Source organism: Artemia sp. Qi Xiang Cuo, chromosome 16, assembly GCF_049724085.1.
Source record: "Artemia sp. Qi Xiang Cuo chromosome 16, ASM4972408v1, whole genome shotgun sequence".
Lineage (NCBI taxonomy): Eukaryota > Metazoa > Arthropoda > Branchiopoda > Anostraca > Artemiidae > Artemia > Artemia sp. Qi Xiang Cuo.
Genome location: NC_142809.1, coordinates 3,817,624 through 3,844,228, shown reverse-complemented (window position 1 = coordinate 3,844,228; position 26,605 = coordinate 3,817,624). Strand labels below are relative to the sequence as shown.

Sequence of the window (26,605 nt, the reverse complement as noted above, 5' to 3'; positions counted from 1 at the left end):
AAAGTTGTTTATTTTTGGCATACATTTTTTTTATTTTCGCAGCATAGAAGACCAGGGAGAGCCTCTAGCATTCTCCCAAGTAGGTCTTTATGAAATCTGCCTCCTCTATATCTGCCCCTGCCTACTGTATCAGCCTCCGGCTCCACGGCTAAGGCTCCATGCCCCTGTTGTAAGCGGAGGTATATAGTATGTAACCCTTGGTTCTTTATTACAAAAAAAGGTTGATAATAAATTAATTAGCTTGGTTGCGACATTCACTTACACTGTCTCCGAACCAACATTTATCATTAAATAGGCTATTGCTGTGAACATTTTTCTGTCATTTGGGCTATTTATGTCCAAAAAATGTATTTGATTTAGCCATTTTTCCTAGGGGAAATGCTTTATAATGGTTGTTTATTATAATGGTTGTTGCAAGTCTATTTGTTACTCTTGTTGGTTTAATAAAACAGCCATCGAAAGGTAAACGATGTATGTTAACCGTAAACCATGTATGTTTCTTAACCATTTCTTAATCGTATGATACGCACCTTTACAGTTCCAAGGACAGTGGAAATAGAATCTAATTGTTTAAATTGGTTTAGTAGAAACTTACATTACTATATGCATCTAAAAAAAAATTTAGAAAACCGAAAAGCAATTCTGGTTGAAGATTTTCATATAACCTACAGTCTTTGTAGTAAAGGACATCGAATTGAAAAAATAATTGAGTGAAAAATCAGCAGAAAATAAGCTAAAAGAATACGGCATCAAAAATCTTAAGAAGTTGTAGTTTTTTTTGATGAATCAGAAGATTGTTAATGTTTGAATTTTTGCGGACGAAAAGCGTTGTCAAGTTTGACTAATTAGTTTCGATAATTTTGATTTTATGGTTCAACACGGTTCAAAAAGGCGATGCTATTAAAAAAAACTTGATAATTTTGAAACAACCATGAGAAACATCATAGAAAATCTTGGATTTCGGGAATGATAGACCTTAGGTTTGGTTTAAGGGGGAATAGTTTTTAATTTGAAGTTCTTTGTGCTTTAACCGGCTGCAAAATCGAACACTCAATTTGACCGAATAATGCGTGGAATCTCTGTATATCGCAAGAAAAGCAAATGTATACTGATACAATTTCTTTGTGAGACCCACTTCCTGAATTAGTCGCAATGTCCCTAGTTTTAACCCTTCTGCTGGGAAGGCAAATATAATATTGTGCATTATTTGTGCATTATATCCTACACAGCGCTATAGACTGTACAAGGAAATACTACAGGAAACCCGTCAAACGGGAAATTGCAATGTATAAATGGATCACAAAGCGTAATTTCTTATTGCGTTTACAATATTTAGACTGCAGTTTTTTGGGATTTAGGGGGGGATGTACCTAGGTTAGGTTACGTATTTAATATATATTATGCCTTACCCCCCCGCATCCCCTCCTAATGTGCAAATATATAGCCCAAATTTGTTTCTAAATTATTCTATTTTCATCCTATTTTATTTCATTAGCATTAACTAAACTTGACTTCTTTCGTGTGTAGGATATAATGCACAAGTACCTATTCTTGAATCGCTTATGCACAACTAAGTTAATCTACTGTCTACCTTGTCACAGTGATCAGAATAAGAATGGTGGCAAAAATTCGCAGTAACCTATGGCGAGGGGACAATGGCTTCCCGTCACTTCGTGTAAATCTTGGAACGTTACGTGTGCTGCAGAGTTCCACCACGCTGGGCAAAGTTCCACCGTGCTTACCACGTCCCCAAAACGCTCGGAACAGTTCTACTGCACTTGGCACGTGTCACCTGGTGCATATCATTTCTGAGAGAGAGTGACCCCTCGACCTGTGGATGGATCTTACTTGTTTTTGCGGGAGAATTAACCGTTGACTTAATCCTTTTTTTTTCGAAAAGTAAAAAAGATGCGTGATCCAATGGTATCAATTCACAAAATGTAGGGGGGGGGATGTATTTTCAAAATCTAGGCTGGGCAATGTTGATGTTTTTAAATTTTTTTTCAATGGAAATAGCTCAGTGGTATCAGCTACCTTGACCGAGTATCAAACGAGCAACTGCTGTCCTCCTCGGATTACCCTCAAACCATCATCCAGACCATCAAACTCCTACAGCTTCGATGGTTAGGACACGTTCAGCGTATGTCCCCAGTCCAACTGCCTAAAATAGCCAGTGAGGGAAGAATAAATGCCTCTCGCCCCAGGGGAAGACCTCCCAAACGCTGGTGGAAAAAAATTCACTGACCACCTCAACTGCTGAGGACTGCAACAAACAGGGAGTCATACCTAAAATATTGGTATGATGTCATTAGAGGAGAAGCCCCGAATCGGCCCACCTGACCGCATGGGAGTTAAGTAAGTAAGCAAGTAAATGAAAACAACAAAAGAGAAGTACTTTTCAAAATCTAAGGGGGGACACTTGCCCCTTCCCCCAATTGGTGCACACTGTAAATTTCCATAGACCAGACACATAAGCTGGTCCCTATTTCCATGAGTTAGTGCCTGCCAAAGGTTACCACGCAAGACCCTCGACTTCAGATCCTACGATTTGTCCCGTCAAATTCATGAAATCTATTTGTTATCGTTGTTTATATACCGTAATAGAAGCTGATGCAACCCCTTTTTGAGACCCACTTCCTGAATTACTTATAATAAACCTAATTTTAACCCTTTTGTCGGTAAGATAGACAACTGCCTTTTGTTCCCGTCCGATTTGCCAAAATTAAACTTGCCGAGAGTGAGGCCTATAATTACCAAGTACCGCATATATATCAGTGGAGTAAATTGACCGTGTAGTTTATCAGAGATATCACAAATAGCACAAAATCTGGAGAAAAATTTACTCCAGGTCGTGGAGGGTCTTGCTGGATCTTAGGGCCCATTTTCACAAGGAAGAGGGCCAGATTAAAATCCTGCTTCCACGTATATCTGTGTTTTCGCACTAATAATAACAATATTATTTTATTACTCCTAAAATGCAAACAATATAGATGGAGACTACAAGAAAAAGAAGAGTAGGCCGAGACACAATGTAGCCGTAATTAATACGGATACGTATTATATAATATTATATATAATATTGAATTTATATATATTCAATACATTGTAACTTGTTTTTCCAGTTTTTGTTACGTCAGAATTTATTCAATTTACAGGTACACGGGTTGAAACAATTGAGACGCATAGATAGGAAATTTATAATTTGAGGTATATATTTGCACATCATGTTAGGGGTAAATTATAGCGGGGCTGCATGCAAAATGTGCTAACTATAATTATTCTGCATATAATGAAGTAATAATTGTTTTCTTAATATGGGTACTTGTATGATACAGCTGTGGTCGATACATCATGCAAGTACCAAATTCTCCAAAAAGGACTCAAAATACCAAAAACGTGAGAGGACAATTGCATTACAAAGGCGAGTTAAAACTTGTCTGTTGAACCGTATTATTTCATTTGAATAATTTTTATTGATTTTTTTTTAATTAGCTTATTTGAATTTTTTTTAACTTATCTTATTGGAATTTTTTCATGAAGGTATGTTTTTGGTTCCATCCTCTTTTAATCCACCTCTTGTTTAACTTGACATAGATCTTTAGTTCAACTCTGCCTTAAGACCAGACCAGAACTGAATGGAGAAATGCACATTTTTATCGAACAAATGATTGCTTTCACGAGATGGGAGGAGATAATGGGTTCAACTCACATCCTCGAGAAAATGGGCCCTTATATAGTTATTAACCCCTGAATTTCATTTTCTCTAAATAAAAAGATCTTCAGAGATCAGACACATAACTTAGTATTTCTGTCCGGAAGGAGGACTCACTTCTAAGGGACAAAAATTTGTCGAAATGGCCAAAACGTGAGAATTTTTAGAGCGGCGTTCTAAGCAACGTACCTTTACACAAGACTGGAAAAAAAGAACGAAACCTGTTCCGGGCTCTCGGCTTATTTTATTTTTACCCTTTAATTTACTGGGAAGGACTTTTGTTCCCTAAAACATGAGTTTTTTTTACGAGAAGCTGCCACTTCCCTCTACTTCTGCAAGCGACAAACGACGATACAACAACAGAGACGTACCTAGGGTTTTCAGCGCCCAGAGACAATGTATTGGCAAAAAGGAAAAGCTCCGTTATGCGCCCCCTCAGAGGCTGTGGTAACAGCCGTCCCCCTTGCCCCCATAGCTACGCCATGGTACAACAAGCTTTGTACAAATGAGAAATGTCTGATACTCGAGCCACACCTGTTGATGAATAGGCCAAATTTATGACTGATACGTATTATCCCTTTATTTGAACCTTCAGTTGTACTACAGAAGTGGAAAATGTACTACCGAATGTACAACTTCTGTACCACAGAAGTTGTACTACAGAAATTGGCAAGAATTTTGTATGAAAAGCTTCTACCCACACTAATTTATCCCACCTGTTATGTACTAATTTTTTTTGTATATTTACTAATTTCATGTATATATACTAATTTTATGTATATTTTGCAATATTCGTCATGCAGATAAGAAAACTGTTGTTATAAGCTTTCATTTTTTATGAGTTCAAAAATGATGGCTCAAATCTTTACTATAGGATTGGTCGATCATAAAATTTACGCTTGAAAGTAGAACATTGCTCAATTAGCCAAATTACACATGTGATACAATATTGTTGCTGTAGTCGGACCTAACTTTGATTTTATCCACAATTCTGACTATAATTTGACATCATTATATAAGGTGACATCAATATTATAACAGATTATTGACTTATATTATAATTTAGTATTGTTAATATACCATAATGTTGACTTGTATTTATATAATATCAACTTATATATCATTATAAGTTGACATCAGTGTCTTGGGATCCAAATGATTGGGAAGTTCTTTGTATTTATAGTTCCCTTATCCTTCGGTAATTTGATTAGACTAATCGGATCAAGCGTGCTTAGTGTAAACCAGGAGGATATACAGGGGTTGTTCCAGGGAGGGGGGCCTCGGGCCCCCGAGGGTTTATCTGGCGCCCTCATTTTTTTCTTTTTTTAAATACGCTTGTCAATTTGGTCAGTTATTGGCGCCCTTGTCACTTTGCTCCCCCCCCCCCTCCCGCAAGATTTTGCTCTAGATCCGCCTTTGAGGGTATAAAGATCAGCATTGCTCAAAGCTGAAATTGCTTAGATTTTATCGGGAATTGTATTTGCATGCAAAAAGTTACAAATGTCATGGCCAGTGAAAAAATATTGCGAGGCTTATAAATTTGTCGTTTGCCGGCTATTTGGGGAGCTTCCTGCTTCTAAGACAACATCCTGTTTTTTTGTTGTTTTTTTTAGGCTGTTTTGTATTTTAGTAAAGCGCTAGTTTTTAGACTTCTATAGTTATCAGGAAACAGTCAGGTTGGTTGAACTAATTTATAGATGTCTCTTGCGTAATTTACGAAGCAATGATTTCTGTTCGTTTTAAGTTTCGATTTCGCTCTTTAATTCCGTAGGAAAATTTAGTTTTTATAAATCAATTAGTAGCCGAAACCATCTTACACAGCGAATATTTCTCCTTGTACAACCAGTAGGCATAGGTCTTATTAAAATTATAATACATTTCATATGCAGTTTTGGCCCATCTACTCTGTTTTGTTCAAGACTGGGGTATCGATTTGAACATTTTGGGAACAGTATTTTTTTTTAGGGGGGGGGGGATAAGTATAGAAGGGAGTAAAAATTAACTTTTCTAACTGCTTTCATCTGTTTAATCATTACTAGCCTCATAGCCTGTTGGATTTTTTTTTGTTTTTGAGGGGAAGGGGCAATTTTTCTCCGGTCCTCGCAAAAGTATACGATTCCCCTCCCCCCTTTTATGTCTTTTGTTTATTCTGCTAGTATGTCTTCGAGAGTTTAGAAGAAAATCTGGTTTTGTTTTTCATTAGATCTAAATTGTCAAAATCTGTTTCTGTAGTTTCATTACTGCTGTAGACTTATTCCTGAGCCAAATTTTAGGCACAAACTTTGGTACTCCTGTACTAAACGCACTCTTTTATATAGTGCTAGTTTGGTTAATGCTAATGAAATAAAATAGTATGAATATATCCCAGTTTAGAAACAAATTTGGGCAGATTAGAGGGGGGGGGTGCAGATTAGGGGGGTATATTTGCAGATTAGGGGTGGGGGTGGGGGTAAAGCATAGCATATATTATTACATAACCTAACCTCGGTACCCCCCCCCCCCCCTAAACCCCAAAAAACAACACTTTAAATATCGTATACGCAATGAAAACCACGCTACACATTTGTATTACCCTATAGCGGTGTCTTGAATTAAACCTGTTTTCGTGACGGGTTTCCATTGCCGTATATAAAAGAGTGCGTTTAGTACAAGGGTACCCAAACTTTTATATAGTAAAAAAAAAAAGTTTTTTTTTAACTGAAAGTAAGGAACGACGTTAAAACTTCAAACGAACAGAAATTATTCCGTATTGCCTCGCTCTTTACGCTAAAGTTTTTTATTGTTTAAAAAAATAGAGTTGTGAGAAAGTCAAACTTTAGCCTAAAGAGTGAGGCGTTGAGGAGGGGACAGCACCTTTAATATACGGAATAATTTCTGTTCGTTTTAAGTTTTAACGTCGTTCCTTACTTTCAGTTAAAAAAACCTGTTTTTTATCATTTAATTTTTGAACGTTTTTGAATTAATGCAGGTTTTGATTTTGGCTCACTGTATATGAATAATTAAAACAAAATTTGAATATTAATTTTATTATTTGGTTAAATGGCTTTCTCGAAACTTGTTTAATTTTATTTACGAACGTTTTCATTAGTAATAAATATACGTAACTAACGTAAACGTAACGAACTTCTATATTCATAGATTTTTAATACGTATATTAGGGGTTTTGCCCCCTAGTCAATAACTTGCGCTTTAAGCTAAAGTTCGAATTTTGTTCCAATTCTCTAAGAATGACCCCTTAATCACAAAGGCCGTTAATTAGAATAAATAGCTCTTATGAAAGTACTAAAAAGTCTTTGGCTTCAAGAGTGAGGTATTGACTAGGGGGTGAACCCAATCATATACGTAATAATTTCTGTTCGTTTTAAGTTTTGATGTTGCTCCTTACTTTCAGTTAAAAAACTTTTTTTATTTAATTTCTGATCGTTTTTTTTTTAATAATGCTGGGAAATCCGGCGCCCCCTTCATAGCAATGTCCCTTCCCCCGTGAAACTTCCTTCAAGGAAATATCCTCCCATATAACCCCCGCCCCGCCCCACTTACCAGAAAAAATCCCCCCAGAAAACGTCTGTATACTTCCGAATAACCAATACTATATGATAACTATTATATGATAATACTATTTAGGTAAAGTTCACAACTTTCAGCCCTCTCCCCTGGGACTTCGGGGAATTAAGTCATCATGAAAGTACAGTTATCATATTTTCGACCATGATGAACAAAATGGCTCTCAAAATTTTGATCAGATGACTTTGGGAAAAACGAGCGTGGGAGGGGGCCTAGTTGCCCTCCATTTTTGGTCACTTAAAAAGGGCACTAGAATTTTTAATTTCCGTTCCAATGAGCCCTATCACGATATTCTAGTACCATTGGGTCGATACGATCACCCCTGGCAAAAAAAGAAAAAAAAAACAAATAAACACGCATTCGTGATCTTTCTTCTGGCAAAAAATGCAAAATTCCACATTTTTGTAGATAAGTGCTTGAAACCTCTACAGTAGGGTTCTCTGATACGCTGAATATGATGGTGTGATTTTCATTAAGCTCGTATATTTTTTAGGGGTTCTTTCTCCCTTTTTTCTAAAATCAGCCAAATTGTTTCAGGCAAGTAACTTTTGATTAGTAAGACTAAAGTTGATGAAACTTATATATTTGAAATCAGCATTAAAATCTGATTCTTTTGATGTATATATTGGTATCAAAATTCCGTTTTTTAGAGTTTCGGTTACCATTGAGCCGGGTCGCTCCTTACTTACAGTTCGTTACCACGAACTATTTGAAAATACTTGATAGTTCAATTTATCATTTGTCTGATACTGTGTTGTAGCTTAATGACAAAAATCTTGTCATTGATATGTTGATTAATATAGAATTTTGAAATTATGATTTATGAATTAATTAACTTCAAGAAACTTCTTACATTTTCAGTTGCATCGTAGGTTCAGTTTGTCGCAATCAAACCTGCCTGAACAACTCATTCGCATCTGATTATTCTAAAAGTTAGTTGAGGCACTAAGAACCACGGATTATATTTATATATATAAAAAAAAATATTTCATAAAAAAATACTGCAAGCTAACTTATTCAATAAGCAAGAAAGCAGTGATATTTTCAAACCCCTTCTGAGTTTAATGTTATTATCCCTCCCCCATATCATGCTGTGGTATTTGGAGGGGATGTGTTGATGTTACGTTTTTGTTAATAATTGATATTAAAATAAATAATTTAAAAAAATCGTACAAATAATTTGTTCATATTAACTACACATTCATAAATATAAATAGATTATAAGATTAGTAGGGGCTGCGTAATGTTTTTGCATATATCTGTCAAGTAAATATATCTAATTTTCTTCCTGACTAGCTGTGGAATTTAATATCGTACAGGGGATTTTGTATTGAGCTACGGAAATTCAAAAGTCTTTGCGAAATTTTGTGATAAATTTCTACTAGCTATTTAAAGAATCTGCATTTTTTATGACGATACAAAAATTAAGTGTATATTTTAAAATCTAAGCGAGGGAATCCTAAGGATTTTGCAATGAAGATGAGAAATGTATTTTTCAAAACCTTGGAGTGGTGGGGCAAAAAATTCAGGAGGATTATTCAGAGATTGTAAATTGTTTCCTGGGGCGGATCCAGGATTTTTTTAGGGGGGGGGGGCGCAAAATTGGTTGAGCCGTATTTCGGTGATAAACCTTCACAAAATTCCATTTCTGATTTTGGAATTTGCCATATTTTCTGGTTAGTTATCATGCTATAATTGAATATCTATGCAAATTTGTATCCATTTTAAAATCAATATACGGCAAGTCACCTTCGGGTTGGATTCATAAGGGAATAATAGTGTATTACACATAATTTTAATAAATCAAGTTTTTAAAAAATCTGAGAACCTTTTAAAAAGGAAAAATTCAAAAACCATTCTTCAAAATGTCAAAACGATTAGTTTGTGCTCTTTAATAGGGGACAATCTTTTAAGTTTATATGGTAAATAATTAATTTTTTTTCTCCTCTTTTTATCATTTTGCCGTGTTTGTGATATTAGGCTACCAGCGCAGATTCAGATTGATCTTCAGTAAGAGTCTGGTCTATGGCCTCTTGTGAACTAAATACTATAATAACAAAATTCTTACTTCATTACATTCGGAGAAATTCTTTTCATTATATTTTCAAAGGCTCTACCCGTTTAATTGCACCCCAGCCCCTTCGCCCCCTAATGCCTGGATATAACCCTAGCATATATCCAAAAGTTTTGTTGGTTTTGATTTGCATCTTTTTTTTGCGTGTATTTATCTTTCATCAACAGTTCGTTCACAATGCCCATTTGGGAAAAAATCCTTCAAAATCAGCCAATTTTGGATAAAGCTTAGGATTATATCCAGGCATTAAGGGTGGGGGGAGGGACTATATTAATTTACACTGGAAGCTAATCTGGAAAATTGAGTAAACGGAAATTTTCGAACTTTGATCAAGCAAGTTTTTTTTTTACTGTTTATATCAGAGGACATAAGCTACAATGTTGTCCATTTTTTAACCTCAGAGGTACAAATTACAACAAGTCATATTTCAAAATATATTTGAAAAAAAAAGGATTCCCCAACAAAAATTTATTATGCAAATTTCTGTTTCGATGTAAACTCAGATCTCATATAATGTATATAAAATCAGTGTAAAAGGAGGAGTCGTTTTTACTATTTATAAAAAAAAAACAACAAACAAACGAATTGACAAATTAGTTTTATAATGAGATTTTGAAACCCCCCTGTAAACAACCCTTCTGCCTTATTCTAGGGCGTTCTAACTAGACGCCCTTTTTTTTAAGAATAAAAAAAAACTATTGAGGCAGCACTACTTTTTGAGAATTTTTAGATCCTTCGTCATACTACGTCCATAATCGCGCCTTTCTCTTTGTTTCCTTGTTAGCCCTGTTCATAATGTTTCCCGTTTCCTTGTTATGTTTGAGTTTATAGATACAAGAAAGTGTAATTAGAAAATTTGAAAGAAGAAATAGATTTTTGACTATGGAGAAGCTAAATTGATTTAAATTTTTTATGGTATTATTTTTTACTACTATGACTTTTTTTTTTTCGATTTTCACCAGCCTCACAAACTCATATCTTTTCTGTTAACAAACTAGCAGACCTGTGGTTGTTGACAGACCTGTCAACAACCAGGAAAAAAGAAGTAAAAATGTGCGGAAGCGACAGGCGACCAATTTTTCTTCAGTAGCAGTAAAAAACACAGTTAATGATATTCGTCCAAAAAGGCCAGCTTATCATTCACACTATAACGTATGTATCCCTCTCAGGGGTGTACCCAGGATTTTTTTGAGGTGGGGTTTTACCAAAGAATTTTTGCGGGGGGTACAAAAAACTGAAAAAAAAACGCTGAAAATGTGTTTATATTCTTTTTTTTACGTTTTTAAGAGTCGTACAAACATTTCGGGGAGGGGGGGGGGGTTCAAGATACCACTATTGTTCTTCATGCTTTTGTTGTTTGGGGGAGTTCAAAACCCTTATCCCCCTGGATACGGCCTTGATCCCGCTCTATATTTTTGGGATATACTTCAAGTACGAGTGCGATTTCTCGGGGTGGGGGTGGGACCAATAAAAAAAATAATCTGAAAATTAAACGTTTTTAAATTATACGAGAAATCTCGAGATATCAATAAAATGTCTAGTTTCTTCTGGGGGGGGGGGGGGCGAATTGACTCGTGAAACCATCAGACTTTGTTAACAGAATTTGTGTGAATATTCTGTCTTAAAACCACTATATTTGCCAAGATTGGATAGTCTAGTTTTTAATTAAAATTCGTTTTTTAAACCTACCCAGGTAAGGAGTCAGGTACTAGCTTGCCGCGTTTGCACCTTCAGCATGAAGACGCAGGGACGCTGACGTCAAGATAAAATATAGGCATAGAGGTACAGGAAGCAATTTTGAAAAAGAGTGGCAGAATGCCGGGGGGGGGGGGGGCATCGTCGAGGCCGTTAAGTCGGTTTTGCTTTCGACAAAAAGTCTATAACCCCTTGTACCGAGGTGATTTCCCTTCTTCTGTTGAAATTCCGTGAAGATTTACGGCAAATCAAAGGGCTCTTTTATAAGGGATTGTTTATTAGACAGGGGAAAGCAGGTGTGGCGTTTATATTTAAAGCAGACACAAGAGTGCTATTTTTCGAATAAAGCCCCTCTGTGAACACATTGTATTTTGTCTTGTACTCTAAACAAAACTTCTAGAAGTATTCAACCTCTATGTCAGTTCTGGCTCAGGGATAGCCTGGGGCAGAGATAGACAAAGAAGATGCTTTTGCCTCTTGTTGGAGGTGGGTATACGGCCCAAAGCACCCCTGACAGCAGGGAACCAGTGTCAAGTGGTCAGTTTGGTTGCAATAAAGAAGTGGAATTAAGATAATTTCTTAAACCACATTGGCCTGACATTACATAAAGAAAGAAAAATGAGCAAAAATGGGGTTTTTATAGGCCAAATGAAAATAATGGAAAAACAAATCGAATATTTCGAGAGGACATACGTCTCTCTTTTTCAACGCGAAACAAAATGATGTATCCAAGGAAAGTGCCGAAAAAAAAAAAAAAAAAAAAAAAAAAAAAAAAACAAACGCGGAAAGTAAATGTGAAAAGAACCAAAAAACTAAAAACTTAAAAGATGAATAAAATTCAATAAAAGCCAAAAATTAAAAGAATTAAAACCAAATACCTAACAACCATAAAAGCGAGTTAGTATCCGTCGATGGCAGTTCATATTTTTTTGGATTTTGTGCAAATCGCGGATATTGGCGAATAACTCTCGAAATATTCGCTTTATTTTTTCAGTATTTTCATTTGGCCTATAAAAACCCCATTTTTGCTCGTTTTTCTTTCTTTATGAAGTGGAATTAAGGAAATTAAGGAGGAGGAAACTATGAAATTAAGGAGAAGGGAGGTTAAGAAGCACGGCTTTTTAAAAGGCTAGGAGGAGGAGCAAATAATCTAAAGTCTACCAATCTCTGAATTAGTGGTTTATATATATATATATATATATATATATATATATATATATATATATATATATATATATATATATATATATATATATATATATATATATATATATATATATATATATATATATAAATAAATTTCCCTTTTTGGTAATCCCCTCCTTCCGAACAAAATTCCTGAATGCGGTCATGCCTCAAGGTATTGATTATTTGTATCAAAAATACTATTGCTTAATTATTTTATTCTTAATTATGGCATAAATAATAATTTATTCACTTCTAATTTTAGATCCATATACTAAGGGTAAATCATCCCTTAAATGAAGTTGAATTGAAGCTGGAAGGTGAATGGTTTACTTCCTCTGATGGCCCTCCGTCAAAGCTAATTTTACTATTGGACTCCTCATCGCCCCTTCCCTGGAAGATAAAAGGACATAGTCCCGTCCATAACGGTCGCAATGTTACTCTCCTGGTAAGATTAATCTCCTAGCTTTGTAATTTTACCGATTTTGTGGATAATACTGAGTTCCCACCGATGGGCAACGAAATTGTTATGCGTGTCTTAATTGTTATACCTGCTTGTCTTAAGTGGCGAATAATGGTGAAAAGGATTCTCCATCTTTGGAGAATAGCGTGAATAAGGTTAATAGTGTTAACAACACTCAAGTAGAGAGCGTCTTCCTATTTTATTATTGATTAATTACTTCGTTTTTCTCAACTTACCCACTTGTATTTTTGTTATTTTGTCAAATATAGCGTTTCCGTTTGTTCCTTTAATTTACACTTCCGGTGACTGTGCAATAATTCTTCAAATTTGCCCCCTCTTTCACCCCCCCCCCTTGCATAAATAAAACAACATAAGCTGTTGATTGGCCACAAGTTAGTATAAAACAAATACTTCCATACAAGATATGGTATCGCAGTAGTAAGGACATTTGCCGATGGTCATGGCCAATGGGGCGCTCACTTTCTGCCACCAGATGTGCACCTTAGAACCAGAACGCCGCTTGTGCTGCACAGTTCTGTCGCGCTAAGCATAGTTACAGCCACGTTTGCCACGCATCCCTTTCAGTTACAGCCAGGTTTGACATTTTCAACCCTTTCAGTTCGGATTCTTACCTCGTCTTGCTGCTCATACCCTTTGTCTCCGCCACAAATGGATTAATTGATGCTGACGCGTCAGGTGAAAGTCTTGTACTATCTGGTCATGATGTGTGTAAAGCGTTTGACTCTCCAATTTACGCAGCAAAACGTAGGGAGAGCCCTTCCTATATCAAAGCCCTTCGAGATGTGTTTTCTCGTCTTAAAGTTTGCCTGATGATTCACTCTTCGTCTAAAGCTGACAGCCCTCAATCGTCCTGCACTCCATCACAGTACCCACTCACTCCAAATATTTTTGTTAACCCGTAAAGGTGCCATTTCTTCTTCTTCACTCTTCGTTAATGGAATTCTTGACGCGAAATCAGCCGCTTCATCGCCTTTCATCCTTGCCGGTCTTAATTTGTGCCTCGTCTGCTATGCAGTTTGCAGACGATGTTCTGAATATGAGTCGTACCGTCCAATGAATTAGTAAGATTCTTACATCGCTACAATCTGAGTACGGGAAGCTTGGCCTCGAGTTCAATGCCCAAAAATCAAAAGTCGTTTTCTTTAACTGGAAGCAAGAGCCACCAGTGGACTCCCAGCAGGGTCAAGTAATCTGATCACATGACTTATCTTGGACTTCCAATTGTCTCATCGATAAAGCTTGCACGGCCACTCTTGATAGCTTACATTGAACACTAGACCGGGCTTTCGTTTGCATCTTTTGTTGCGAATAGGATATGCTTCAACCATCGTCTTCTTTCGAAACTATTCGCTTCCGCTGCCTTGCCTGGAATTTATTCACAAATTCAGGCAAGTCAAAACTTTGTTCAGTTTTCTGTCGTTTCATGAAATATCTTTTACCTTTCCCCATATTGACCCGTATTTCTTATCCAGTGAGAAAATTAAATTTTTTTTACCCCATTACTGTCATGGAAAAGCAATCTTCTATTGCTATATATATATATATATATATATATATATATATATATATATATATATATATATATATATATATAAAGCTATATATATATATATATATATATATATATATATATATATATATATATATATATATATATAAGTAGTAAGCGCCGAATTCGTTAAAAACCTAAATGCAAACTTACGCCTGAAGGCATAGATATGTGTGTAAGTTTCGAACGAATTGGGGTTACAAGGGTCATTTGCGTATTACAATGAACTCTACATGGGTTGATAGACATGTTTTCTAGTATGACACTCATTTTTGGCGGACAGCCATAGAGTGAGAGCAACGGTCACACTAACTACTTGATTAGTAGTTGGATTCGGATATAAGGAGTAATTTTCATTGTATTTCATATTAGTAAGAGACTTGAATTCAGAGATAATAGTTTTTTATTTGAGAGGATATTAGTGGAGAAAAAATGAGTGGTGCATTTACACTTTTGGAGATTAATGATGTAACCGACAGCAGCAGCAGCAGCGATATACGAGTACCTAATGTGGCTGTGGAAATAACCGCTGGCTGTAGACTATGTCTTAAATGGGACATTATGTATGCAAGATATGTGATATCATTAAGCAAATTTAAGCAGGAGGAGCAGCTATGTTTTGCTGGAAAAGTGAATATTCTCCATATAAATAGACTTCGGTCAGCGTTACATGTCCTATCGAAATATATTGATGAAAACAAAATGCATCAGTGAATATTATTATTGTAATTATGTTCAATAAAACTGTTTCTAAATCAATGATATTTTTTTTTTCTTTCTATAGTAGACAGGCGTATATTTTCTAGAGTAGAAAAGAGAAATTCGGATTAGTCTGAAGTTGATTTTGAGACAGTTAGGGCTCTAAAAAATGGATATATTCGAGAAAGATCGAATCATGAAGAATCTAGTTCATATGTACAAACGTTTGATTCTAGATGATGATTTTATAGAGTTGTCTATTCAAAGGAAGATATTTTCTCGAGGACTGCTTGTCGATATAATGAGAACTGATTCTCCATCATTAGACTATTGTATGAATCTTCTACATCGTGGTCCAAATGCATTTACACAATTTATTGATATATTGATCACGACACGACAAAATGATATTGTGGATATGCTTTTAAACATTAGTTTAGAAATTTAGGACTTTTTTTAATAAGAAAGATGGTGATCAAGGATGATTTACTCCTCTCTCTATCTCTCAGACAATTTTTTGTTTGATAGCTCAGTTTCATTGTGGTAGTGAGAGCGTCAGCACATGACAAAATGTTTCATACATGTCCGTTATGTATGTATACACAGGGCAGTTGGTCATCATGTGAGAATTGCACAATGATTGAGGAGTAGGATGAAAAGTGTAGATTATGCAACCCGTGTAAATTGCATAGAGTATATGCTATACAAATAAAAGGTTGTAATTCCTGTCTTAAAGAGGTGTGTGACTCTCATCCTAGAGGCCACCTATGCTCCAATTGTCATTATGATAAATGTAAGCAGTGGGAGAGTACATATCCCGGTATGATTGGAAAGAATCCTGACAATGATTGTAGTTTAATGCTACAAGATTGGTATCGTCTTGGTTTTTGATTGTTATGGGAGAAGGAGCCGTGTCATCAAATCAACTGCTGGAACAACAAAATAAAATTGTTTATACGTCATCGTTGTGAAGACACAGGGTGTTATGATATAATACCACTGATTTTTATTTAGCTGTGAATGAATGTGATTTGACACTTGAGGACACTGTTTGTGAAATTGCTTAAAATAGGCAAATTGAAACATGTGAATTCTATAGAATGAATGAGAATAGTATCATTGACTATACAAAGAGATATGACAAGAGTGAAGTCACACTCTACTGTAGAAAATGTGACCCTGACAGTGCAGTACATCAGGATCAGTACACTGTCAATTCAGATAATCTACTCGCAATAGTTGTTGTCGACAAATACCCAGTAGTGGATGAAATCTAAAGAGTAGAAAAGTCGTTTTTATCATGTATATAATTTTTTTTTTATTAATAAAAAAATTCAAATAAAAAATTATTACAATTTATTCTCAGGGCAAAAAAATCGAAAATAAAAACACATTTAATTACATTAAAAGCAATAAATTAATTCAATTTAGGTCAGTCAACGTAGATGTTGAGAAACTGCTTGTAGGTGTAGCCACGACATCTGAACATGAGAAAAAGAAGTCCATGACACCCGCAAGTCCTAGTCGTTAAATCCTGTACTCTTCGTTGATTTTGAATAATGGTTTTCCCACTGCTTTCAATAAAGTTGCTTATGTATGATGCGTAGAATTTATACGATAGGCCAAGAGGGTCAAAAAATTCAATATCCTTTCCTGTTTGAAAGATACTTAGCCAATGACCGGTTTTCAAAGTCGACGGACTACTATTAACAATGATCAGGGTATTGTTAACACTTGGAATTTTTTCAATGAAGTCCGAAGGTAGGGAATAGGACTTATACCTAGACATGTATGGATCCATACTAAATACGTTGATTATTTGGTTTGTGTTCATGGTGCTAGGTCTAGTAGAACACTGCCGTCGGGTGTGATTTCCGAATAGGTTTCAAATTGGCTCAGTGATAGGAGCGTGATACTCTCAGTCAGAGCATTGCCAAATGTACACTCTAAACGTACAGTCCCTGTTCGTACTATGGTCATATCCTGTGTGCCTGACAAATCCAAAACAATAACCCCATGATTTTTTGAAAACATTGAATCGGTTATTCCATTTTCAAATAGTTGAGAGTCATGATCTAGGGATTGCATAGTCAAATCGTACAGAGTTCCGTAGGATTTTTAGTCAAATGATAGAGTGTACAGTGGAATACCATTCACTTTGCACACGAGGCTAGATAGACCGAAAAAATTAAAATCATGGGGGGATTCAGTCCAGGACGCAACGGGACTGCCACTCTTCACAATGGCCAAAGCCAATTTTGATGGGATTTCTCCATTGATAAATGATGAATCACTATAATCACGAGAGGCAATTGCAATGTGACGTTGATTGGTGATCGTATGGGAAACAAGAAGTTTAATATTGTTGCCATTGGCTTTTAGATTCTCCACTGCCAATGCACCAGAGCTCATAACCTGTTGTTTTCGAAAGTGGAGAATTGCCGATGTGATAATGACATTTGCATCGGGTGCTGCAGGAAGTGTTTTTCTCAAAATGAAATTCAATGGTGCCATCTGCAACTTTATGTCAATCTTGACATTGGGGGGTAGCCATTGGGATATATTGAATATCTCATGATTTAATTTTCCAACTAGATGATACTCCTGGGTCACTGAAGTAGTCAACTCATCGTCAGTATCACCACCTGTTCGATATTCATAGCCCAATGATTTTCCTCTCATCTCCTTGTGCGCCTTCGGTGTCATCATCATAAATTGTACTTAGCTTACATAGTTGGATAAATTATTGCTAGTGCTCACCAATGTTCCATTAATAAATACATTAATTTGTTTGAATAGATTGTATAGAATACATTTGACATAAGAGAGACCGTCACCGTTATTCGGAATTGTCTTATCTTTCTATTTTTTCGCCATAACATTTAGATAAATAAATGTTGAAGACAAGTCCATTAAATAGTCTTCATTGGAAAATATTTGAAAGTGTATATTTTCCGAGAGGGGTTGTTGGGGGTGAAATTGTTCATAGAATACATACTTGACACTGACATCAACATTTTCAGCATTGAATAGATTAAATGAGTAAGTGATTGATGGATATGATTCCTTGTGAGGGAGATAAGTCATATTAAGAGAAGACATCCTTCTTTGATCTAACAATCTTTTTCTTTTTCTTCTTCTGCAGCTGCCTATTGGTCTTTGTGCTTTTATTTCTCAAAGTCCTTGTTGATGTCCTTTGATTCCTACCTGTCTGGAGACTGATGAGTGAATGACGCAAACGCATCCTTTTCAATTCCTCCCAATGTTGTCTAGATTGTAATTGTTCACCAACTGCTTTTGCTGAAGATCTAATATTTTCCTTAATACTCTCCTTGAAATTCTTTCCCGACCCCCAGTCCTGTAGTGTGGAGGCAGCAAAATTCGACGCAGCAGGTACAAGATATTTTCTGGCAAGGGGTAGTGCAGAACGAAATAGCCTAGCAAACCAGCTACTATGACCGAACCCAGACATTGTAGTATGACCCGTGTAGTATTCCAATCCAGTGCCTATTTGATGTGGACTCAAGGCACCAACATAACAGTCAATATCGGGACAGACAAATGGAATTCTTCTATTGTTCATTTTTTAGGTTGTTGTACCGTCGTTGTCGTTGACAATGGGTCGAAAATGACATGTAATCACTGCTAATCCTTTTGAAATTGCTATTTGATCACCTAATTCAGTTCTTAGTGTTAAATGACAGAGTTACAAATAGGAAGTGTTTACAGGAATATACTGAAGATGCTTTATATTGTAGTGGTGAACATGTTCTTGATTGGTTTTTCGTTCAAGAACTCGTAGGAGTGGAAAATTTGAATTACCATCCCGAGATGTTTCCACAAATGAAGCGTAGAGAAATATACAAGTGTCTGTGGAGAAGCTGGATGCATAGTCTGCATAGATAACAAGGTCACTACCACTGAAATTTTCTGTGTTAACAATACTGTTTTTAAAACCAAGAAACTCACGTAAATTCTCATTGAGGAAAATTCTTTCATTTTCAAATGGATTGGTAATATAAATTCTACTTTGTTCCGTCGAGTAATTGAAAGTGAAACCACCTTTTTTTCGACTTGCAATTTTTTTGTTGATAACTCGACACAGTTCATGCATGTTATTGTATTCCCTGTAGGGTATGTTAGCAATAGGGTACTGATTAGAGTCAAAAGTTGCCATTGCACCTTCATAACCGAATTCAAACGGTCGTATTTTTATTTCATATTTACGACCCTTTCTCAGGATGTCATAGGTATTTTTGAGAATACAGTCGACAAGAGCCACTTCATATGCACCGTCAAATTTGAAAGCGGGGGAGAGTTTTGTCCAAAAATCACTTGTCGTATTCAATTCATTGTAGAGAGGATCTGAAAATTTGGAAATGAATGTTACAAAGAAATAATGGGGCATTGTCAATATCTTCAACACCAATACAAGAATCAAAATAAGATTTGTATCCTAGCCACCGAACAAGTAACTGTTTCTTACCCCCACGAGTATGTTTCTTTAATATCTTTTCAATTTGATAGATTTCACTGGCATTTTTAACTTTTTGTAGTTCATAGTCATAAAAGCCGCCGAGAATCTCCTCATCTTTGGTATCACGTAGGCGATAAGTTATGTGTCTAGTGTCAAGGATTTTTGCCACTTTAAAAAGTTCGATGGACCATAAGTAATTCCCCTTTTCAAAAACATTAGTTGTTCTATTAATTCGAACAGTATCACCAACACTGAATTTATTCTTCTTCTTCTTGACAGCCGACGATTCATTGGAATACTGTTTAAGAAAGGTGTCAATTGTATCATGATCAGAATGATGAACTAACATTGGCATAGAGTTGGACAACGATCTATGATGTCGTTGATTATAAATCAACATGATTTTATCTAGATCATGAATAAAAGACGATGTATATTTCAATGTACAATATCTTGAAATTAAAAGTCGAATAGTTATTATCAATCGTTAGGCCATTGCAGCCTTTATAGGACTTTGACTATTAGAGCAGTGTACTATATTGTTCTAGTACTTTTGATACATGGGGATTAACAAATTCACTACCACAATCCGTTTGGATTTTTGTATATGAATCCTGTTGGATAATACTTTCAATGGCCTGAGCAACTTCAACACCTCTCTTTGATCGCAATGGAATTGCATATGCATAACGACTATAAACACTGATTGCAAGTAGAATGTACTTGTATGGTGTATTGTGACGTCGATGAACCTCATCTAGAGTCAGGAGATCTGCTTGCATTATATGCAATGGGTAAAAGGCTTTAGTTTTTCGAGATTGATTGGCACGAAGTCTATGATTTCTATGCAGAGTGTAACTTGATTCATTCTGTAGATAGTCTTGTACATTTTTAGTGCGAACACCAGTGACTTTGGAAAGAGTTGTGTGGGAACTTAAACTCCCCGCCTCACCAATACTTTCATAAACACCTTTCAGAACTTCAACCATTTTGAACGTAAACACGTTGTGTAACGTCCGCTACCCTTTTGTATACTGGCCGTTGGTGGTGGTGGTGATGACGTTGACTTGATACGTCTTCGCTTTTGTCCAGCTATCAGCGGTGTGCTAGTATTTTCGAAAATTGATTTAAAATCTTCTTCTTCAAGTTCATTTTTTAATGGTGTCAATGTTGTTGTTGTTGTTGATGATGACGATGATGCATGTTCATTTAATTTTTTTAGAATTTATCTATTGCCAATAAAACTTTTGGGGAAGTTTAATGTATTTAGAAAGTTGTATAGATGAGTGTCAAATGATAATAGTCCTTTACGATTTGTAACCATATCATAGATTAAATCAAGTAGATTATAGCTCTTGCCCTGAATTATAATCCCTGCCCCATTGCTCTCAACTTGACTGTGATCACTTTCCAAGAGATAGGCTAGGAGTCGTGTTATTTTTTCAAGCTATTAGTTGGGGCGTATATTTACAATTTTAAATAAAATTGAATCCAATTCCTCCTTCTTCAATTGTGTTCCAGCAGCAGAATCCTGAGGAGATGATTCCTTTTTGGGATCAGCAGCAGCAGTGGGCTTCGACCGATAGGACCTGTGTTTGTCCACTCGGCGAAGTGCATCTTGAAGTAAAAGCAGTTTTTTATCGTCCTCAATATTTTCATTGTCAAGGAATTTACTCAGATTGTTCTCAAAGTGTTCGACGGGTGAGAGAGCGAGTTCTATTGGAGTCAATTTATAGGGTTTTGCCATTCTCTCTCTTTTAGAGAAAACTGTTTACAAGTCCTGCAATTATTGGCAGTAAAAGTGTGAAAAAGCTACCGCCCGCCTGAAGAAGTCGTTTCCTTTTGAAATTCTTTCCTTTCTTTTTAGAGGCCAATGTACGTACAATGGAACGATGTTGCTTTGCCTGTTGCTTAAATACTTCTGTCACTTGAACATTACCCTTGATCAAATTTAAACAAATTTCAGATATTAGATTAATGAAATCATTGTCAATACCGTGTTTGAGTATTGCTTTCCTAAGCGGAGGTTTTGAAGTGCTTAGAACTGAAAACAAATGTCTATTTTCATGTAGTTTATTCAGTGTCATGATAGCAACTAATAGGTCTTTTTAGTGTTCACGGGGAGATATACTGTAATTTCATTGTCAAAAATATCTGTGACTACACGCAGATCCTCGGGTGTTTTTTGATTAAGATCCAATAGGATGTAGCCGTAGGGTTTATTAGTTGCCTGATTGTAACCTGAGAGCAGAAATTTGGGGGCTCCCGGGTAGAGTTGTTTATTGAGGGTTATTAGTGAGCTAGAATCTCGAACATCTCTGTATATTAGAGTTTATGTATAGTTCAATTCAAGTGTTCGCATACATTTACTTTGAGGAAATGGTTTGTTTAGAATTAAAAAAGAGGAAATCTTTTCGTTAGGAGAGCAAATAGCAAACAGATGAAGTGTTTTCTGGGAGCATTGTTCAATAGATTCAGCCAGATCGTCAATAATCAACCAAGAGTTTTGTTCAATAATGCTGAAAACATCAAGTCCCTGTATGAATTGTATCTGCACCAACCCTGTCGTGGCAGCAATCGCCTTTATTTCATCATATGACTCCTGCCAAATACTATAGCAATAGTAGATTTTTTTAGGATTTACCACAAACATTTTATAACAATTTTAATTATTTTAGTTAAGAGTGTTGTTTTGCCAGACATTGACGGTCCACACAGAAACGATCTGAATGGTGTTTTAAATTGACACATGTTCCCCTCAACAGTTCACCTGGACAACTAACTGTAGACTATGGCTGTCTAATGACTAAATAATTTCCCTATTACTACTACTCCGCTCAAGAATAATAACGAGAAGAAGAAGAAGAAGAATAAAGAATAATGTTTTCTTTTATTATATACATAAAAAAAAGGTGACAATACTTTAAAAAAAATACTACATTGAAAAAGGCACATTAAACATGAATAAAAAAAAATACACTTTTTTTTAAATTTATTTATAATAAAAAAAAATACAACATTTACATAACCACTAGAAAAAAAAACAAACACTTAAATAAATACACTTTTTTTTATTTATTTATAAAAAAAAAATACAACATTTATTGGACTATTGTGCACTTGAAATATCATACACTTTTACTTACAACATTTTAAATTTTGGGGTCCCCCCCTCCCCCCGGGGAGCGGCCGCTGCGGCGGGCCGGGGCCGGAAGCGCCGGGCGCCGGGGGCCCGCCGGCGGCGGGCCGGGGCGGGGGGGCAGGCATTAAATACTGGAAATTGATCTGCCTTGCAAACATACACACACACACACACACACACATTGAAAATTGATTGTGATAGAAAAAAAAAGAATTAAAAAAAAAACCTAATTACCCAAAAAAACCCTCCCACCCAATTTATACTTTTTTTTAGTGAATTTAATTTAATTTTTTTAGACCGAGTTGTTTTATGTACTCTTTAAATTAAACTAGGTCTGAAATTAAATAATTAACGTGTGGCACTACCGTAACACCATCCTCAAGTACATATACATTGTCCGATATGGCAGACATGGCGTTTTTCTCAACTCTAACTGTGTAGTTTTTAAATTGTAAAGAGCGAATCGCCATGACTTTCGCCCTTGGCACTAGACTACGTTCCACACAGTTTCTATACACACTCATGTCGAAATTATTTTTTACACAGTGTGTAGGTACCCCCTTGCAAAACTTGTTTGATATCCTTGCCGTGCGTTTCCACACAGTATACCTTCGGACCAGGAAACACACCACTGGATATCAGATCGCTACCCGTTTTAGATTTTAACATTAACAATTGATTTGGGGCCTGGCGTTTCACTAGCTCTTGGTAGCGGGATTCGTCCCAATTAGTGTAGTCCATTCGTGAGCTAATGTACTCGCCATTTTCCAAATCATTCAATAGATTTTCAGTTTTGACTTTTAACAGGAGTGAATCAGTGTCCCCGGAATACACTTGAACTTGTCCCTCAATCAGCCACTGGACTCTACATACATTGTAATACAATTAAAACGTGTATTTCTTGGATCTTTCGTTTAGTCCACACACCCCCGCAATATTTTTATTTAATACAATGTTTCTTTTTTTGCGATGTATGAGAACCATATTGGAGTCTATGATTGTGCACGATGGTAAGTTTGGATTCGCAATGACTCGAGCACAATCTTTGGGGTTGGTTAAAACATCACTTTAACTTCTGTGTCCCACTCTCTTGAACCTTTTACCAAAAACTGAATTCAAAATGAGTATAGAATTCTTTTTCAACCTTTGTTTTCACTTCTGAACGTTTACTGACAAAGCCGTCAATAAAAGTTTTCATGTATGTCGTTTGATCAAATTGGAGGGCTCTATGAATGTAATTAACCTTGAAACCATTGAACACCATCCATTTCAATAGCACGTGATGAACAACGATAGTCTGTTTCGGGTTGAGATCGGCAATGAGTTTTTGTTTTGAAGGTACCCAGTGCATACTCCCGTCCTCCACTAAAGATAAATTTTAGGGGCTCAGAGAGTCCCTACCCACCGGGCTATTTATGCACGGAAAAACAAAGTCTTTTACCGAGTCATGGATTTCCATGGGTATTCCACCGTCAATTTCAAAAACCATCTCTGTGCCCCATTCTCCTCAACACTGGCAAGGTGGGGGAAATTCAAAGCACAGGGATTGACAAGCCATCTATAATTGCCACTCCGAAAACCGTAGTGAGACATTGCTGATGGGTAAAGGGAGCTCATTTCCAAAAAAACTGTATCCAACTTTTCATCAGTGTGCTGTCCGGTCGGATCAGTTTTCATGATACGATCCCCATGAAAAACCTACCCACCCCACATTTTTATCTCTAAAAACAGATGCTGATACACAACGGCGATCAGACCTATTTCTTCTTTTCTGATTTTAAGTATCAAGTCCATCACCAACTGGGGAGTGGAAAAATAATAACCTAAATCCAACCCAAAGTCCCCATAGATTTTATCCGTATTTTTGCACACAATATCCAGAAGAGTGAGTACTTCACTGGCCAAGTAAAGTTTACAATAATCCCACCCCTTTTTACATCCGCCCTTTGCCCAAACCCTCTTAGCAAATTCGTAGTCGCTAGTGGTGCACTCACTCTCAGTAAGAGAATTGTAAAAAGCTTCAATGGGTGGTAGTGACATTTCATGTAGCCTCAAACCAGAGTTGTAATAATCATATGGATATATACCCTTTCAAGTTAATAAATCATACATTTCATCACCGGGGAAGCGCTGTTTGAGGAGGGGAAGCTATCAAAATTGTCACTTTTCTGCACCTGAATCAATTGACTTAAAGATTTGGGGAAGAAGCTGAACGAGTCTACGAAACAGATTTTATTCGGGCACGTGTTACCATTGTCAACTGTTTTCCGCATGAATTCTAGAAGAAGTAGCTTCTCCAATGATTTGGGTATAATATTATATGAAAAAGAACCATCTATCCATGCGTCATCTACAACTCCCCCCTTGGCAATGCGGGCCAACGCCGGAAGAACAAACTTTAAGTCGTAATTGGAATTGTGTATAAAAACATGTACGAAATATTGTTTTCTAACGTTTAAATTGAATGATTGGTATGCTACCCTTCAAAAGTTACTCCCTCCCGATGTAATGTCCTGCCACAAATGATCATGGTCGATCACCGTCCTCCTCCCCCCAGTCCCAACACCATCATCAAATTCTCCCGTGCAAACCCAACACATTTTACGATTTTTAATGGCCACTATGTCATCTGGTGATAGGAGCATAGGATAGTTTGTATAACGAAGGCGCGAAATTGCACCGTTCGCTGTTTTGATTAGACTGACCAATGCCGAGCGCATGCAGTCTTCACCGTCACCCAACATCTCAACTACGTCCAATACTTGCATGGTATTATTGGAATCTCGTTGCGCTTGAGCGTAAGAGACCCCTATGGCTTCATGTATTTTAACATGATTTGAATTTGACGGATCGCACACGTCTGTCAGCTTAGCCTCGCAGCTCAAAGCGATCTTATTGCTCTGCAGGAGCGTGGTTTGAAAATTTTTAAAACGTAAGATCGCTCTATCTCCACTTACCGTCTCCACAGCCTCGTATCCATGACGTTTACATTGTTTCATGTCATGTTTTAAATTTGAACCAGAGCGAAATCTTGAGAGGGATGTTGGACATTAATAGCATACACCACCACGCCCCGTTTTACCCTCACTTAGAACCCTTCGAATATCCGTAATCGGATTGAAATGACCAATTGACTCGGAGTCTGTGGGCAGGGTGCTTAGAAGCCACACCCAATATTCTACTGATTCAATTGAAGGAGCCCGCACTGGAAATAATACACCCTTTTTATCGGAAAGCTGACCCTCTTCAAATTCTGTTTCATACTCTAACACCGTGACACCAATCTTTAAATGTGCATTAGCCCGCTCAAAAATATCTATTCCTTTTAGTGTCACGGGATATTGACCATTTAAACAATTAAAATCTACTTTGGGGAACTTTGAACCCTCCCTACCATTAACTGCCATTTTATTCAAGTTCTTCTTAGTGGCATCATTGCGCAGAGGTCTGTATGCTGCAATTAAAAACGCGTACTTGAAACACTGCAGCCTCGTATCGAAACAGATTCTTTGTATCCCCTTACCCCCCGCTAAATCTTAATGATATTTTAATTCAAGTGCCTCCCCGCCCCCATGCCCCCGTCGGACCATAAAATACTTTTTAAACCTACGGATGTTAAAAGTTAAAATTTCAATAAATAAAACCACAGATCCCCTACCCCCCTCGGGATAATTTTCCCACGTACTTTGAATACTAGCAGCCCAATTTAGAAAAACCTCCCTATAATTTCATAAATGCGGTTGCATTGCCAACATCTCTGTGTGCAAGTTTTTCAAATATATTTCAACCACACTTTCATTTAAAAAAAATATTTGTCGTGATCGTGATTCTGTTCATCTAAGACCCCCTCCCCCCCCCCCCATTTGTTGTTCAAGAATGGCTCAAAGCTTATCAGTATATGAATGTGTAATGGCCAGGGGATCTGTTATTATATCCCCCGACACTAGAGAGTTGAAGGGGTCACCGAATTTGGCGCTGTAGACTAATGTTTGATGCAAGGCAGTGTTGGAGAGAAAAAAATCCG

General features: G+C 36.6%; 1 protein-coding gene across 2 annotated transcripts in view; it reads left to right on the top strand.

The window, feature by feature from the left end:
• Window positions 1–26,605, top strand: part of LOC148942487 (transforming growth factor beta receptor type 3-like) — a 246,130-nt gene that overhangs the window by 66,507 nt on the left and 153,018 nt on the right. For both annotated transcript variants that reach the window (XM_089102668.1, XM_089102667.1), the window contains exon 4: window positions 12,496–12,678. In XM_089102668.1, the coding sequence (XP_088958794.1) occupies window positions 12,496–12,678 (183 nt within the window). The remainder of the gene's footprint in view (window positions 1–12,495; window positions 12,679–26,605) is intronic.